At 36.7% G+C, this 19,022-nt stretch overlaps 1 protein-coding gene across 10 annotated transcripts in view; it reads right to left on the bottom strand.

The window, feature by feature from the left end:
- The window catches only part of PIEZO2 (piezo type mechanosensitive ion channel component 2), a 375,431-nt gene that overhangs the window by 143,708 nt on the left and 212,701 nt on the right, over nt 1-19,022 (bottom strand). For all 10 annotated transcript variants that reach the window (XM_036229852.1, XM_016119848.2, XM_036229845.1 and 7 more), the window contains exon 5: nt 7,352-7,514. In XM_036229852.1, the coding sequence (XP_036085745.1) occupies nt 7,352-7,514 (163 nt within the window). The remainder of the gene's footprint in view (nt 1-7,351; nt 7,515-19,022) is intronic.

The following is a 19,022-nucleotide window of genomic DNA, read 5'->3' as shown; positions in this document are numbered from 1 at the left end:
CATGAATTGTTTATTCATTGTTTATTATTAAAAGTTAACCATTTATCTCAACAGCATAGATTCATCTCAACAGAAGAGCCCAAGGCAAGGAAAAGAAAGTGTGGTGACTCACTGCAGAAGATAAGTGCCACCCCATGGGAGCAAGCAGTTAGGGAGAGGAAGAGAGACTCGTTTCGATGGTGCCATGTATGTTATGTAAGCCTAATGTAATAACATTGTACAGATAAAGTAAATATTTTATTCTGTTGCTACATTTGTTTTGGGAAGATTATTTTTCTAAAATTTTAAGAGCATTTTAAAGAGTACCCTGTTTCATTTGGAAAAGTGAGTATGCTCTCAACCACAGAGTAATGAAAGTTTAATAAAGGCTGGTAAAGACAACTTGAATTTGCAGACAGTGACTAGATAGTTTAGCCAGGACTGCAGAGTCTGTGAAGCTTTAAAAAAATAGTCTTAGTACCACCACACACATTCTTCTGTCTCCCAGAGATTCTGATATATTAGATTTGGGATGGGCCCTGCATCAAAATCTTTAAAAATTTCCCAGGTCAAATCACCAAGTTAGAGATTGCAACAGTCTTTAAAAATCATCTGAATGTCATTTGAAAGGGAAATGAAAAACAATGGAGATTAGACAAACTGGATTGATCATTTATTTTTTAAAGCTTTTTCCTTTAAGATTTATTTTTTTTAATCACTTAATGGAACACCATAAAACAAAATCAGCATACACACACACACACACACACACACACACACACACCCCTAAATCGTCTATTCAATTTCGTCTTTGGTTACAGAAATTATTACTGATTCTTTCCTCTTGTAAAAACCAGCTAAGTTCAGCTCTTCCAATTGACGCACTCTGACCTTCCCTCTAGAAATAAAGAATTCAGGGAGTGATGACAAAAGCAGCATTTTGAGAGCACACAAACTCTTCCTGTGGCTCAAAAGTTTCCCAAAAGATTCAGGACCATATGGTTACCTACGATTGACTAAGATGTGAAAATGCATATATCTTTGTTATTAAAATGTAGAAAGGCTGAGCAGTGCTGTAGCTGCTCTGGAACCCACAGCATTCCCTCCCCATCCTTCTGCTCCTGTTCCTTCCACCAGTCAGGACTTCTCTTGAAGACTGAGCTCTGCTCCAAGCACTGTGCCAGGTCCAAGGTAGGATATAAATGTGGATCTGCCATGGGACCCCAGAGGTGCTGTAGTCACTCAGAGGAAATAAACCAGGTATATATAACTGTTTCTAAGATCCCAAGACCATTGAGAGGAAAAAGGAATTGCATCTGACTACAGGGGTTTAGAATGCCCTATTTCAGTTATTTCCGAAAACAATGTGACGGAAATAAATAAATAAATAAAAGAAAAGAAAAAGAACAAAGGTCTAGAAAGGAAAGCAAGCAAAAAACAAAAAAGGAAAAAGAAAAATACTCCTTGTTTGAAAAAGTTTTAACAATCCTGCTACATAGTAGATATTGAATAAATAAGCATGCCCATAGATGAATTCACCTCCTCCTCTGCAGTAATAGCAGGGAGAGATAAATCAAGACATTATGAGTGAGCCCTGACCTTGCTAAATCCTCTGAGAGTCTGGGGAGAAGCAACTCTGTAGGCAATCCTGGCCCAAGGCTGACCCTTTGTGCTTTGTTGCTTTACTTCTACATTTTGAATTGTTTTGTGCAAGCCCCCACATTAATCAGTTGGTGCTCAACCAATTAACTCAATAAATATATGAGTATTACTATGTGTAATCATAGATTACACACTTTGCAATTTTAGATCTGCTGCAATGGAGAACAAGACAGATGTGCTCCTTTCCATCATGAGCTTATAATCTGTTGAGGGAAACAAATAGTCAGCAACTAAACAAAGCACTATGTAGAATAATTACAGACTGTGATAAGTGTTACAAATATAACAGTGTAGGTACAGTGAGAAGGAATAGTCTGGGAGGCTTCCTTTGGGAGGATGGACAGCAAAGGCCTTTGGGAAAGGAGGCGGCCTGAGGATGAAAGAGGAACCAGTCATGCAATGAGCAAGGAGTGAACTGCATGGCAGAAGGAGAAGAGCTTGTCTGTTCTGGGCACAGAGAGGAGGGCAATGTGGCCACAATGGCCACACCACAGACAGAGTGGGAAGGAGTGAAGGTGCAGATGCAAAGGCTGTAAGTGAGCAGACCATGCAGAACCATAGCTGTCAGAGTTAGGAACCTGAATTTTATTCTTGTTTAATAGGAATCGGATGAAGTATTTTATGTAGGGATGTGTCATAATTTTAAAAATAATTTTATAAGAATAATTCAGATGACACATGTGGTATCAGCAGGACCTGGAAAAACAGACATTAGAAGTTGGGAGACCCATTAGAAGGTTATTTGTTTGCCAGGATAAGGGCTATGGCTGTGGAGATGGAGAAAAGTAAACCAATTTCAGACAAAATTTGAACATAGCACCCATAAAACTTGTTGATGGTATGGACAAGGGGCCCAAGGAACCAAGCATTATACGAGAGTTTCTGTCTCCAGCAACTGGGTGGCCATACTTCTGTTAACTTGGAGGAGGAGTTACCAGGAAGGCCAGGAGGAAGTAGGGGTAGGAGCTAACTAACATTAAGTTCCCAACAATTCCATCTCCGGGGTATTTACAGTTTAAAGATAGAAGGCACAGCCACCCTCAAAGGAGTGACTTGAGCTTCAGTGGGGGATGCATACTCTCTGGACTTGGAGCAGGTGGCAGAGGGTGGAGCACATTAGTTCCTCTCATTTCAGTACTTATCTGATGATTCTAACCCCACAGAAGAGACATGGGGCTCTGTACTTTCCATAAACAAGTTTCCCATGTTGGTGTTTTTTTTCTTATTTGCAATTCAAATGCACAAAATCACTTGTCAAATATTCCAAGGACAGAACAAAATATTCTGGGAATTTCTAAAAACTTTGATATAGACATACTGTTAAAGGTATAAGCTATTTTGGAACTTTGATTCCTTTAAAAGAGTAGAGAATAGGTACACCCTGTTAAATGTTGTTAAATTAGTTTTAAAAATGTCTGAGACAAAATGAAGACATTTAATTTATGTTTTATTTTAATAGTGTAAAGATCTTTGAGCTGCCTTCTTAATTTCTACTTCTTTAAGTTATATTTACTATCAGTCACATATTCAAGTCCAATCTAGGCAAAGTTCACTCAAATAACATACTGTCAATAATGCCTTTTTATGTGACAATAATGCCTCTGACTGACTGTCACATGGGTATGCTCCCCAGGTGTGTGTTCTCAGAGCAAATGAATGATAAGTGGGAATCCAACTCTCATCTTGCATCCAGGGAGATGTAGCTGGAAGACACCGGGGTGCTGGGGGGATAAAGTTAGTTATGGACCCAAAGATCACTAGTCTCTGTGATAAACACTCAGTGATGCTCATACTGTAATACTGAAGCTTTCCTGAAACTTTCTTGAAGCAGCAATAGTTTTCTCCAATTAAAATCTTCCTTTATTTAAGTTTATGGCATCTAAAATCACCAGAATTAAAAGTTGCACCCAAATTGTGCACGGGTTTAACCCAGAGGAGGTAGACCAAGTGTGCTACATTTTGAGAAACATACAGCAGTTAAGTTCTTACCCAGTTTCTGAGAGTGACCTTGAGACACAGAAAAAGTAACAGAGTACAAGGCTTGCAGGGCAACTAGGCAGAGCTGTTCAGCTTCTTATCATTCTGAATGATTTTAAATGATTATGTCTGTATGCTTGAAAAAAACATGATCTAGAAAATTTAAAGCAGGTGACGTTAGACTAAATCTTAGGTGAGAACTGAGAAAATGATGAATGCGTAGTTAGGAGGTGACAGTAAAAAGGTCGATTTCTTCCACTCTTCGTTTCTTTTTAAAAAATAGTAACTTGAACCTCAAAACTGAAACTTGAAGCAGTCCAATTGGTATGTGCCAGAATGAAGATGCCACAATAGCCTAATGGACTTTATATATTAGAAAAGATGGTGCAATTTTTTAGGCCCGGAACAAATTTCCAAATAATATCAATAGGACCTAAATGTTGCATCCCTGAATTTTTAACAGCTGGTGGATGACTTATACTGGAATATTCTTCTATCCTTCACAATTGATTTGTCAGACTGTTTAGAAGATACCACTTTAAGCAGACCAAGTCATGACTAAAATTTCTATTTAAATAAATATTTGATTTATCATAAATTTGGCTTAACAATACATTAAAATACCATTTGTTTCAAAAACAAGGCCTGAAATCTCATTAAATAGCTAGAAAGAGAAGTACAGAAATATACAAGATAATATCAGGTTAGTGAAATTACATGGCATTTAAACACAAATTAATTTTCATAGTCCTACTCATTTTTTAGAGATTTAAGAATAGGAATATTTCTCCCAGTTATGATTTATAGATCTGCTTGTGAATTAAAATGAACAAACCAACAAGACCATAGATGTGTCAGTTGAAAAAGAACCTTTTATGGCACTTGAGTTGGTTCCCTTCCTGAGGTCTGCTCTCTATAAAATGCAGAGCAAGGCAGCCTTCAACCTGCTGCTAGTCTCCACCTCACTCATGGGTCTTGGGAGTATACTTGGATATGCGATGTCTTTTTAAAACAGCAAGCTTGAGCCTCACCATCCAGTGCAAGAAGATTACGGGAGATTCAAGACTTATCCAGGAATTATTTGCTACTTTAAAACAATGCTGTATTTAAAAAGGAATTCTCCCAGGCACCAGTGGATTAATCTTGCCCTTTCTCCATTGAGATAAATGAAAGAAGAAATAATGCCAGTAAACACTATTCTTTGAGAAGATCCTGCAAAACCAAACAATGTAGAGTGCAAACATCAAGATTTATAAGCAGCAGGAAATATGTTGGAGCCTTCAAAATAAAATAAATTCCCCTGCTTATTTTGGCCTGCACTTCTATTCTTTTCAGACTCAAACCAGATTGTTAACATGTAAGAAATATATTCTTGTGGATTCACCTCAGAAGATTCATACCAGCTCTGCGTGGGCTACCTGGTAGGCTGGCATATGCTAAGATAATACAAAGTAATATCTAAGAAGAGAATGTATAACTGAGAGGGGAATCAACCTCATAGTAATGATATTTAGAATTTCAAAGCCCCCAGCAAATAATATTTAGAGTATTCATCCCTCTTATTTTTATCATTAAATAATGTGATTAATAATAGATGGGGCACAGATACTTAAACAAATTTCAAGTGGGAGAGAGGTACCATAAGTCTATCTTTGAGAATTGAGTGAAGTCAGGAAGGAAAGATGATTTTAGAATTAGTCTGTGCAATAGCTTTGTGTCCTTTCTTCACCAGATCTGTGACCTTAACTATAACCTAACATCCATCCTTCTGTTGGTCAGTGTAGGTTTTCCTAGTTTTAGAGCAAAAGAGCATTTGCCCTGGGAGACAGAACTTCTTTTTTCATAAGAGGTTTTGGAATTCATTCATGGTCGTCTGTTATGAATGGCACAGAAAGGACTATTTTTCTGAGTGGGATGGCTTCAAACATACCATCCAACTTAATTTTCTGTCACCCTAAGAGAACCCTGAATTTGAAAATTTAAAAACTGCTCTACTGCCTCTCAAACTGAAGAAGAGCAAAATGAGGAGCAAGTAGCACTTTATTAAACAACCCAAATGAGCAGGCACTGTGCTTGGTGTTTTCATTTGACATTTCATTCAGTACTCACATCTACGCAACCTAGTTATTATCTCTGTTTTGTAAAAGATGAAAGAGGATAAACAATTTTCTCAATATCACACAGCCACCATCAGGTAGCTTCCAAGTCCACTCAATTTCCAATAAAGATTCTCTACCTTTCACATATAACATGAGGATAATAGAAAAACAAGCTTGCCTTTATAAATAATGATAAAAGATATTAGGTCTGGAGAGCTTGAGTTAATAGGTTTACTTTCACTGAACTGAGAATTCTGAGGAATGATTATTTAAGCCAGATGATTTTCAAAGCTGTAAATACTATAAAGGAAAATTCAAATGTAAATACAGGTATTAAAAATTTTTAATTTTCCACTTAAAATCGTAAACAAGAAGAAAAAACACTTTCATAGTTTTATCTGTTTTTATGCTATTGACAAGTGTATAGTTTGTAGACTTGAATACAAGATGTGGTTAATCGCTACCTTGCTAAAATTATTTTTTTACAAGTACCTTTTTAACATCTATCTTAAAAATTTAGCAGACTATTGATATACAATGTGATTGCATAGTTTTTACCCATAGGATTTAAGGCAATAATATCTTTCTAGTTTGCATAGGCTTATTGAAATAGATCCTCTTTCTTTATTGTTTTATTTTTAATAAGTATACAAGTCAATCTGCTGCTTATTTGTAAAGCATGTAAGTCATTTGTCATAATTGAGAATTTTCTTCCTTTGATGTCTTCGTGGTTACCATTCTTAATGCAAGTTTTAAAACTTCAGTTTTACAAGTTTAGTTTCTTATCAAAGCTTATGAATGAAAACATTTGGTAGCTGTGTCTTGTGTCAAATGTCTAAATTATCTTTTTAGTAATGTTTTTCTCAGTAAATTTCATCTTTCAATTACTAAATCAATTACTTTTTAAATCGATGTCACGTAAGCTCACATAACAAAGTATAGTTATTAGAACAATGTTCTGAAGTAGGTTGCAGGGCAGTGTGACAAGTTGTCTGATAAGCTCCCATTCACCAAGGGGTGAAATCTGACATGCTCCAACAGCTACTCCTGAAACCCCTCCCCATAAAAAACACAGCTAAAAATCAATAAACATTTTACTCAGTACTTTTACCTTTTTTCAAGTTTTAGACTTTTCCAAATGTATATATTTTTTTCTCTGGAGCACTTTAAAATAACTTGATCAAAGCAAGTTGAATTAACACAACTTCACTCTGAAGGGCAAGGTATACAGACCAGAAAGCTTCTCTTTAAGGTGATTTTTTTTTTTCCTGAAACCATCAGGTGTTACTACTTCTCTAAATATTTTGCAATAACTAAGATGGTTAGAATAACAGACCATAATACTATAAATGTAAAAGTTAACCATCTGAGATAACATTAGATGATAGTTTGAGACCAGTCCTGGCCATACAGTATGAATTCCTCATGAAGGGCAGCACTCATGTTCCCTGAACTTGTCTCCTCATGGCCCCGGTGTGGATGAGGATGCCTGCCCATCAGGACTACATGAATTTAAGCCAAGCACAGTAAAGCATAGAGCATTATACATACTTATCTATTACTACTACACTTCTACACCTATTAAGGGTCAAGGCCCTCAGAAATGAAAGGAAGATACATGCAGTCAGATTTACCAATTCTTCATTTTCAAACTCCAGGTTATATTGTGCTGCTTCTTCTGTCACTGGTTTCTGAACAATGTTTCTACAGACAAGCCAGATGGTCAGACTAGCAATGAACATCCCGATGTCAGGCACAAACACTCTGATCCCATTGCCAGCATCAGCTCCCTTTAAGCTATAGAGAGAGAAAAGGGGGGGGGGCAGTTAGTTGTTTTATTTTTCTGTGGTTAAACTATCTTAAAGTATGTTTGAATTTTCTTAATGATTTAAAGTAAATGATACTCAGTTTCTGCCTAGAAGGTATGCGAAAACTTTTCATTGACCTCAGTCTTAAGTATTCAACTGAGATTTAGAAGGTTCCAGGTTTTACTGAAGTTTCAGAAACATTATAAAGAAATTTAAATCAATTCTCACTCTTAAAACATGCTAAAAACTATATTGTTATTCAATAAACCACATGTCTAGTACATATATGGGTGTTTGCAATCTAGCTGAAGCACTTAAAAACTAGATATATACTTGCAGCTAGGAGATATTTTTCCTTGGATATAAATCAAAGCCAGAAGGACAAAATAGAGAATATGTTAAAGTAATCTCTGAATCCAGGAACCTCTTCATTATTAGTAATACTTAGTTGATTTTGTTTTCCATAAAAAACAAACTGTTCTACTGTTCCAAGAAAGGTAGATCTAGTATGTTTCTGCTTTTAGTCTTAGAAAACTAAGAATGAACTTAGAAGATCTGGGTGTGTCACTACGACACCGAGTAGCTCATTCCATTGGAAGACTTCTCAGAGTCATATGTTCTTCCTCTGTGCCAAAGAGATCATACTATTTGCATTTTTGTCTCATTTGAGTAAAATAAAAGTGAATCAGTGTTTATCAGAGAGAAGACTTGTTTAGAGAAAGGAAGCAAAAGATAGGAATATATACCATGTGAAGATATATGGTTTTTCATATATACTTTATGTAATTCTATACATACTATATCATTCATTTGCATTGTATATATTACATATTTTGGTAAAATCATAAAAATATAATAAGTAGCAAGACCCTCTCATTTAGATATAATTATTGTTAACATTTTGGTAAATTAAAAAATTAGTAGTAATATCTACCAATACTGAGTAATTGTGTTATGCTAAGAGCTTGGCACATATTATTTTATCCAACTAACCACCATATAGACATTATTTAGATAGGACAAAACTAAAGCTTCGAAAGGCACACTAACTTCACTAATGTCATAGAAACAGAGAATAGAATTATACTTAAGTTCTCTTTAAGTCCAAATTTTATGTTCAACCACTGTATTTTCACATATGTATCCACATGGCTTTCACTTCCAAACTTCTATACATAGATGTGTAATTGAGCAAAACTAAGTTCATTTCACTATGGTCTAGAAGCTAATTTGTTCATTCAATATATTATGATCGTTTCCTCAATTAATTGATGACTTTTAAATGTCACCAGGCTTATGGTGAGGGTAGCAGTATTTATTTAACTAATGCACTACTATTGTACATGTTTCCATTTATTTGCTACTATAATATACATAAGAGTAAATCTTAATTAACTAAAAAGTATCTAATGTAGGATCTTCTAGGGAAAAATCCTCAGATCAGTCTTATTTGCTTAAAAAAAAATGTCTGGGAGAGGGCATGTGCTGCATCAGCTTCATTTTTACAAATGGCTCTATATATTTTTGAAGAGACAAACATGACAGCAATAAGAGACCTTCTATAAATAAAATTAACATAGTTCTGTCAGAGTTTTTTTTTTTTTTTAATGGCACATTCCTTTCCTTTGGCGCAAGAGTATGAGAGTTCAATCAAGAAAACTTCATCCAAACTAAATTTAAAATACGGAAATCCGATGGTTGATTTTATCATAGAAAAATGTAGAGGTCAGTTGTACACTTTTAATGTATGCCTAATGTGATCAAAAAGCACAAATGAGAATCAATATCATTAGAATGAAATGGAAGGGAGATCAAAGAGAGAGCCCAGAAAACCAAAGCCAGGCTTTGGTGGGTGTTTCCTACGTGGGGCTAAAGTCAGGAGAGTTGGCTGGTTCCACTCAGATGGATTTTGAGGAATAGATTATCATAGCTCTTTCATGCAAAACAGATTGACCATGGCATTTTATGGAAAGTACCAACTAAGCGAGTTGAGGAGAAAAGGGTTTTTAAAGAAAAGGTAACAAGAGTTCCAGCTGTGACCTCAGCTGCTTCTTGCACCACGACAAAGACTTAGGAAGCCAGAGCAGAGCCTATGCCTTCCCCACCTGTGGACTGCATTAAGTTCTCAATTTGCAAACAGTCCCTTTGAGGTAACAATCTTAACTTTGTGCTTCTTGGTCCCAAGAGACATTTCATAGCATACATATATTAAGGGAGCAAATTAATGCAGTTTGCAAAAGCAATCACTCTGCTGGCTGTGACAGAATTCAGCTACTGGATCCAGGATTGGGCTGAGATCCCAATTTAGAATGGAATCATTCAGCCACAGAGGTGCTAACCCATTAACTACCACTCTTGGCTTGCTGAGTTAACAAAGCAGTGCTACTGCAGAAACAATGAGACTTTTGAAGAATATAGTAAAGAGTGTGTACAATGAAAGGTCAGAGTATAGTTGACATGTCATTTGGGAACCATCTTATGAATAAAGTTTCCTAATGTACTAAAGTACATTAATCAGAATGCAAGTCCTCAGAAATGCTGTGAATTAAAACAAAACAAGACAAGACAAAACAAAACAAAACAAAACAAAACAAAAACAGTCTTTGGTCCAATGAGTGTTAGAAAAATCACAATGCATATTACTTCAGTAAAGGACAAGAAGTTCTGTAGTAAAATAATAGATCTGAGTTTATTTAAGGCTTTGTTTCCCAAATTTATTTGACCACAACCATTTCTTCAAAATTTTATCTAATGCCTATTGCATTCTGTAGAACTAGTGTTCATGGCACAGGTTTTAAGAAATGCTAGGTGAGAGCCTGCTCATTGGTCTAGACTCCTGATTGGAATAAATGGATAATTTGGAAACTACACTAACATGTAACAACCCTCAATAGGTCTCTAATAATTTTAGAAGTTAGTGACATCTCATTCTATCCTTCACCCAATCAACCAAATATCTACCCATTCATTCAGTAAGTCATTACAATTATGGAAGTGAAATAAAACTAGAAATAGTCTAGTCTATTTTCTCATCTTTGTGTAAACCAACAAGGACAAAGGTTAAATGGCTGGATCAACTGCACATTAGGGGCAGAGCATTTTCTGTTCAGAGCTGTTTTCTGAGCTCAGCCAACACTTACTGCACCTCCCGTTACTTTGCACATCTAGTACTTACTGCACCAGACTTCCTCTCTCTCAATGCTCAGGAAATGCCCTGTCAGGGGTCACAAGCAATCTCAACTGAAAGGCTCAAATGACCTATTCCAACTATCACACTCCACCTCTGTACTGCACTTGACAAACAAGATCTACCCCTTTAGTTCTTAAATATATTCTCCTTGGTTTTCTCACCTTCCTTGTCTAGTTCTCTACCTGCCTCTGAATATCTTGTAAAACTCACATTTCCTGGAAATGCTGGGTTTGTTTATGCCCACCATACTCTTCCTCTCTACCTCCTTAAATGTTGATGAGTCTGTAAGTTTCTGTCCTTCCCTTACTTTTTCACTAACTCTACATGGTAAACTTGAATGATAGCTCCATTCTCAAGGCTCCAATTATCATCTACATGACTTACAATCTACATATCTAGTCCAAGGGTGTTCCCTGAGACACAGTAGCAGATATCCATTTTCAACTAGATGTTTCCACTTCAGTAGCCCATAGCTTTTCAAAGGTAAATGCTATCTTCATTCCAAAATCGTCTCTTCCTCCTATATTCCTAACCTCAAAAAATGGTGCTGTCATTAATGTAGCAACCAAGACAGAATCTGGACCCTTTCATTCTCTCACTGAAAAACTGGTGACTCTGTCTCTATAATATTTGTCTTACTTACCCTTCTCTTTACCATCCCCAGCTCAGATCTGGCTTCTGGATTACTGCAAAAGCATCCTTATTATTTTGTCTCAGGTTGTCTCCTGTGTCAATCAAGTCTCCCCATTGTTACCAAAGTTTAATGTTAGAGGTATAAGGTTAAGCATGTTAACCACACAGCCTACAGGAAAGGTCCATAATCCTGAGCATGGCATATGAGGCCCTGTGTTCCAGGACCTGTTTGCCTTATACCTTGCTATGATTCCTTTGCACTTCAAATCCCAGCCATCCTGAATGCATATATCCAAAATATGCAAATTTTTACTCTCTGTGCTAGTACACAATCTTTCCCCTTGACCAACAATGCCCTTCTTTCATAACACCTTTATCTTCTTATCTTTCAAGACTCACCTCCCGCATCCACACTGAGAAGCTCTTCCACCGCCCTTCCTGTGATAGTATTGACTACTTCCTCCTTTAGATGTCTGCCATACCTTACACAGACTTGATCATAAAATATTTAACATTTTATGTTACTCACTTGTTTACCAATCTGCCTGACAGAGCCTTGTGTCTATTTCCTATCTGTATCCATGAGGACTATATACGTACGTATTTATGTACACTATGTTTGTGTGTATATACACACTGCAGTATGCACTCTGAGGAAAGGTTATGAAAAAATGCTATCTCCAAATATATTTTTTAAATTTACTCTTTATTTCTTATGACCATAGTTGATGCAAAGTACTCTTAAAGAATTAGATAAGATATCTGCCACAAAGAGCCCTGTAATTTAGTTTAGGAAAGATAAAATACAAACACAAAGGAAAGAACAAATAACTGTTGTCTGGGGAGTGACATGAAGGTCAGGGGAGTTTGTGAGTAAAGTCTCATTTATTTGAACACAAAAATTTAATTGTCATAAATTATTCAAAATATACGCAGTTTTATTAAATACATACATTGGAGAAAGTATTTTAAGAGCAAGAAATATGAAATATATCTAATGAACATTAACAGGTTTGATTTCACAAATTTTTTATTCATTCATTCAAAAAAATATTTATGAAGCATCTACAATGTGCCAGGCATTGTGCCTGGGCACTGAGTGTTGGTTATGAAGGTACATGAGGGAGAGAAAGTCAGAAAAAGAGTTACAGTCAGGCCCTACTAGGCTTGGGCTTTTGGGAAAAAAGTCACATAACCAGAACTACTGAAGGATTTGGAGCAAAAGAGGAGGATGATCATCAAGAAACGGAGACCATAGGAGAGATGGAGATGGGTTTATGGTGAGGTGTGGAGGTGGTATTTTCATGTAACTGTGAGGAGTAGTTAGGACATTCATATCTGCATATTTTGGATATATGCAGAGGCAATAGTTTGTGCTGGTAGCCACATGGAACCTGTGACTAGGAAAGGAGTCATGGCTGAAAGGATATATGAGTTTTCTTCTTACATATGTTAGCTAACTCAATAGAGTAAATTAGATTATCCAGAGACAGTGGATAGCATAGAGTAATATATGTGTAAGGCTCTCTAAACTAATTATAAATATACATTACAGGGCACTTGACTATAAAGTAAGTTGTATTTTGATCAGCATGGGAGTATTAACCTGCTCTGTTTCCAGTCTGGGCTGGTTCACCCCTCCTTAGGCAACCTGGTCGTCCCTGCTCCTGAGAGGTCACCATGTTGATGCCAAACTTAGTGTGGACACCTGATAGGCATAGTGCACTGTAGCCCAGAACTCCTGGGCTCAAGTGATCCTCCTGCCTCAGCCTCCCGAGTAGCTGACACCACAGGCATGCACCACTGCACCCAATATAGTGGACAATTTGGTGACAGACAGAGGGGAGGGAGGTTAGGGGGATGGGAGAATGGGGTGAAGGATTTAAAAAGTACAAATTAGTAGTTGATAGTTGGGCACGAGGATGGGGAGCACAGCACAGGGAATGCAGTTAGCATTAATATGATGGCTAAGTGGAGGACCAGGGGAGGGAGGGAGCAATTGGGGGGATCATTTTATGAACATTATAGATCTAACCAATGTACTGTATACTTGAAACTAATTTAAGTAAATAAATTTATTTTTTAAAAAGTTTTATTTTGAGTAAATTTTGCATTTGGAATCAAGCTAACCAGGTTTTACATAGAAACCTTGTTTTAATAAATTAGTGAGATCTTTGTATACATTTTTCCATAAAATGTTATCCTAGATAGTGCTGCTTCCCAGGTATATGACGATTGCATTTTTAATATAAAAAAGCATATACTGAACATCTTAAAGGATCATGTTCTCTTAAATAGGCAAACGTTTTCTTCTTAATCTTGTTATAGTCACATCGATCTTATTTGTTCAGAGTGATTATACCTCTTCAAATGAAGTTGATGAAGCTGGAAATTGGGAATAACCTACATATCCATCAGGAGAAGAATGAGTAGATTAAATTGGGATATAGTCATAAAATAAATACTATAAATCAATATATTAGTGTACATGTATGTATGACCTAGATCTGCATCTACATATATGGATGTATATCATAAACATAATGTTTAGCAAAAAAAGTGTAGCAAGCATGCAGAATGTAGAACACTTAGGGATTTGTGCACAAAGAACTATGTAAAGATGACAAACACCTGTTTCTGGGCAGGGGCGAGGGGTACAATCAGCTACATTCATAATGTTCAAGTTCATAAGCTGTTTGAAAGCTGGTTGAGAAGTATAAAAGTATACTTTTCATATTTCATATTTTTTAAAATTCAAAACAGTCATACTGTAGAATTCCTTGGGTTGAACATATGTGAAAAACATTGAGCCAATTTCCTTGCCTGGGGAAGATAATAACCAAGTGGTGCCTTAATAGTCATGATTATATTTGGTTTGATTGAGTCATTAATCAAATTCAATTACCGTCTACCTTCCAAAGTCCAGAGAATAAGTGAGACCAGTGTGTATACTCATGAGAAAGCCACTCTATTTTTCTAAGTTTCAGTTTCTCACTGACAAAATGACTTCTCAGGGCTTTCCCAACTTTAAAGTTTCATTATGACTAGGTAAGTCCACAATAAGGAGGTAGTGCAATTGAGATGGGACCCGGAAGAAGAAAAATGTTGCAGCTTCAGGATTGCAGACGATGAACATCCAGGTATGAACACCATCACAGCTATCTTCAGAAGTTCAAAAAGGACACTTCCATTTACACCACTCTTTGGGGGGAGCAAGTTTTTTCAGTTCAGAATTGGTAGGAAGGTCAACATCAATTGAATTCCAATAAAATTATTAAAATATCAAGTGAGCATTATTTAAATGAATAAAAACTATTAAAATAGTTGTACCTAGTTCTCTGGTGGCCTCAAAAATTCATGCATAGAGTCATGAGAGTCAATCTGCTTTTGTTTTTCTTTTAAGCTTAAGCATGACTCTGTCTGATTCAGGTCCATCAGTCACTCAGATTTAATAAATCACTTTAAGATCAGACAAATAAAGTGAATGTATACCTAACAGAAAAAACAACAAAAGTGATGACTCTGATTTCAATTGTTTTTCATATATGTCTTAACAATATGCATGGAACTATTTTTTATTTAACATCTGACATCATATAGTAAGTCACATATATCAGGACTAATATTAGATGCGAATGGAGAAAAGTTTAGATTAGAAATTCTGGAAAGGAATGTAACTTTATTGAGAATCACTTTCAATATTCAAATCAAGGAAATCCATAGTTGGTGCATTAGAGAATCCAATCAATTAGCTCATTTCTATGAATTTCTACCACTAAAATGGCAATTAAATGTGAATTTCTACTTACCTAAACGTGATTTGGTGCTGGACTTTCAGGATACTTTTTTTACATTAGTGACTGAATTTTTGTACTTTAAAGTTCAAACTCTGCTTGAATATTTTAATCCACTTATCTCATTGTGAGAAGTTATTAGTTTCCATCTGGAGCACACACACTTCATTCTTATATCAATGTACTGCTGGCTTTTCGCTTTGTTATTTATGAGGCTAACAGTTGTTTAAGAGGGTTCGAAGGTCCTTCCTTTGATGGAAGGTATTCACAGAGGTGGAGAACAGAAAGGGAAGAAAAGGATTAAGGGGACTATCATGTATTTGTCCTTGTGCACAAGGCTGTTCAAGAGTGTGTTGGAACTGGTTGGTTCCAGCTCTATGTTCAGTGACAGTATATAACTAGCTTGAAATTGACCACAGTGGGTGTATTTACATCATGGAAGTCAACCGATAATGCAAACTGGGTACTTTTTCCCCAGAGATGGTTGTTCAACATTTACCAGCATCCTAGTGCTTCTATCAAAATTCTAAAACAAAGAATAAAATAAACAAAACCCCAAAACAGTAAAAATAAAACTCACTCCTTTTGCTATGTGACTATTTCTGGAAAGATTCTTAAAAATACCCTAAAACTGATAACATCAAATCCAAATTCCTTTACCTGGTGTTCAATGTTTGAGTGTTCCATCTGTTGGCCTTACCTCTTATAAAATTCTCCAGGCATCTGAGATATCTCATGTGCTTCATCTTTATTTATTTTGTAACCACAATGAGGCTATCATCAAGGAAAGGCCCCAGTACAAGCCCCTCAGAAATATTTGCTTATTGTTTTCAGAAATAGTGATAATCAAGGACCCTCTCAATTTCCCTCTACTTTATGCTGGGAACTGCACACACCTTGCCTCTTGCACTTGTCTTTTTCTTATACATTTTCTCCGAGTTTGCAAAGAACGTTCCAGACTTCCTCACAACACTAATTTCTATAGACCATTGTTTGGAGTCTCCAAATCATTTATTCATAAGAAAAAAGAAAACTCCATCATAACATACATAAAAACAGAGCTGCAGCACCTGGAGCACGTTCCAAAGTGCTCTGCCTTCCAAAGTTAAAGAGGAAACATTGGTCATACTACCCAGCTGGTGAACTACCAGGTTCTGCTGGAGGTAGGGTTACGAGGACAACATGAAAAAACCACCAGAAATCTCTATCCTCCAACCACACTGGGAATAAACACAACAGGTCACATCTGATGTTCCCTCCTGCTTGAATGACTATATTTAATAGCTTGGAAAAATGAACTAAACTAATTTTGTTAAAAAGAAAATAAGATATGCAATGGATGGCTGCAACAGAGTAGCATGTTTATCTTCTTCATAAACACTGAATCTGAAAAAAGCAAGAGGCTTTGTGTGTCACCACTGGAAGATAGCACGGAATAAAGAAAACAGCATGAACTTTGTACTTGAAGACCTCAAATTGAACCCCAGTCCTGCTACTTTAATTCAATAAATATGTATGAGTATCTATCAGGTCTCAGGCACATTGCCAGGTCCTAGGCAGGCTGTGCTGAGAAAGACACTATGCCTATTTATAATGAGGTCCTTGTATGATAGGAGAGGCTGCTAGGAGGCAAATAAATTACTGCAGACAGGCGAAGGCAAAGTTATGTATGTATGGGAGGCTCAGCAAAAACAGGGAGCTATTTGTCAAGGAAGTGATAGGGGCAGTTCCCTCAGTTGGCAAAGTCTGTGATGGGTTTTGAAGGATATCACAAACAGCATGACGTGCTGAGGGAATCATAAGCAAATTAACTTTGTTGTGATATATAAGAGAATAAATGATAGGAAGTAGGTTTGAAAGGGGCCAGAAGCGGAAGACCTTGAATGTTATCTGGACATTCAAATGTCAGTGTCAAGGTATCTGAAGGTCAATATTTATAGGCTGCTTGCTTTCATGTGAACCTATGGAAAGTTATTTGACTTCTCAGTTTCCTAAATTATAAAAAGAAGAAAAAGTTATGTCCCTTATGAAGGTATGAGGATAAACTGAGATGTTTACTGTGCTCCATGGCCCACTAGGCAAATTTGGGTGAGTGGCAAAAACTGGACTTAGGAGTGGACAGGATGGTGGGATGGGATGGGAAAAAAAAAAACAGTGTTTGTTCCTATTCAAGTATGTGGGTTTAGAGATAGGGTGAAAAAAAGAGTCAAGTCCAAGGGATCCAGTGGAGAATAAATCCAGGTCTGAAGAAAACCCTAAGTAAGAGAGAATGTATAAATAGAACAAGTAGTCTGGGAATCTGATAAAATGATCATACACATACACACACACACACACCGAATGTGTAAAATCAAGCAAGTACAAGCTTGGTCTAGGTATAAAAGGTGTGTGCTGATGGTGTTTTGTGCATTTATGTACGATGAGTCAAGACAAAGTATTTTTATTTTGTTTCACCACCTCCTTCCACACCAGTCTATACTTCCCCCAAATAAGAACCCTCTCCTGCATTACCACCATGCATTTTTTCCAATCAGGAAACCAATGTTGACATAACATTGTCATCGGATGCACAGACACCATTCTTGTTTCACCAAACGTGCCGATGATGCCTCATCTTCCTTTTGGGCCAGGACCTTGCTCAGGTGCATTTGGTTGTCATGTCTCCTCCTTCTCCTTCCATCTAGGACAACTCATCATTTTAGTCTTTCATACCCTAGATTGTATGAATGAGGACAGTTTTCATTACATAGGATGACCCTCGACCTGCCTCATGCTTAGCAAAAAGTACCACAGAAATTGTGCTGTGTTCTTCTTAGTGTACTAGTTGGGGGCACATGATTCAAACATGCCCCACCTTTATCACTTGGTCCCGCTGGTGTGTGCCAGTTTTCTCCACTGCATCACCAATTCCCTCTTTGTATTATACTCGTATTTTGGGGGGTAGCTATTACAAAATGACAAAAAATTTCTTGTCAAATTACAATTCCTTGTCAAACCTCCACCACCAATCTTAGTAGTCATCATCATCATCAGTAAATCCTGCCTGGGTCGATTACCATTACAAATACCAGCTGCCAACAGTGATTAGCTATTTTCCATCATGTTTAATTGGTGTTTTTCTGTAAGTAAGCACTTTTCCTAATCTCTGATTAATTACTTACTTAGCTAATTAATACCATAAATTCTATTTTACTAGATGGGTTGCATTTTGAAACTATTACGACTTATTTTGATGCTCAGCTTTCCCCTGAGTTGGGAGAGCCGGCCTCTTGAAGTTGGCCCCTGTGACATTTCCTTATCATTCATTAAGCATTTTCCTAATTTCTGATACAGTAAGGTTTTCAGGCCTGTCACCTATTTCCTCTGCTTCCAATCCTTCCCCTCTTTGGGACCATTTCTCCAAAGAGCCTCGTATTATTTTGGTTGTGTGTGTGTGTGTGTGTGTGTGTGTGTGTGTGTGTGTTTAAGTGGAGCATGGTATTTAGAACTGGGCACTAAGAAATCTCATTGCTTCTGGGATATCCTTGTTTCTGGGCCCTCTCACTTGACAGAGGTAGGAAAGAGATGTCTGTATTAATTTTAACACACACAAAAGGTACATTTATAATTATATATATATTTTTAAAACCCGTGAGTTCATTCTGATACTTTCAATCTCAATTTAACATCTCTGGATAATTTTTAATCTCTGATTTCCATGTTAATAAATCTTTGCTCAGATAGTAAGAAACTTGGCATCCATATCCTTTATATACTCTTAGTTATATGTCTAATCAATTTTTTTTTAATGCCTCAGACACCCACCACTTCTGAAATCCTCAATACATGGTCACTTTCTCACACTGGGACACTCCCACCAACGGCTCCATGTGGTCCTTCC

The sequence above is a fragment of the Rousettus aegyptiacus genome, unplaced genomic scaffold (genome assembly GCF_014176215.1).
Source record: "Rousettus aegyptiacus isolate mRouAeg1 unplaced genomic scaffold, mRouAeg1.p scaffold_m13_p_12, whole genome shotgun sequence".
NCBI lineage: Eukaryota > Metazoa > Chordata > Mammalia > Chiroptera > Pteropodidae > Rousettus > Rousettus aegyptiacus.
Note: the sequence above shows the minus strand (reverse complement) of the source record. Positions and strands in the feature narration are given on the sequence as shown.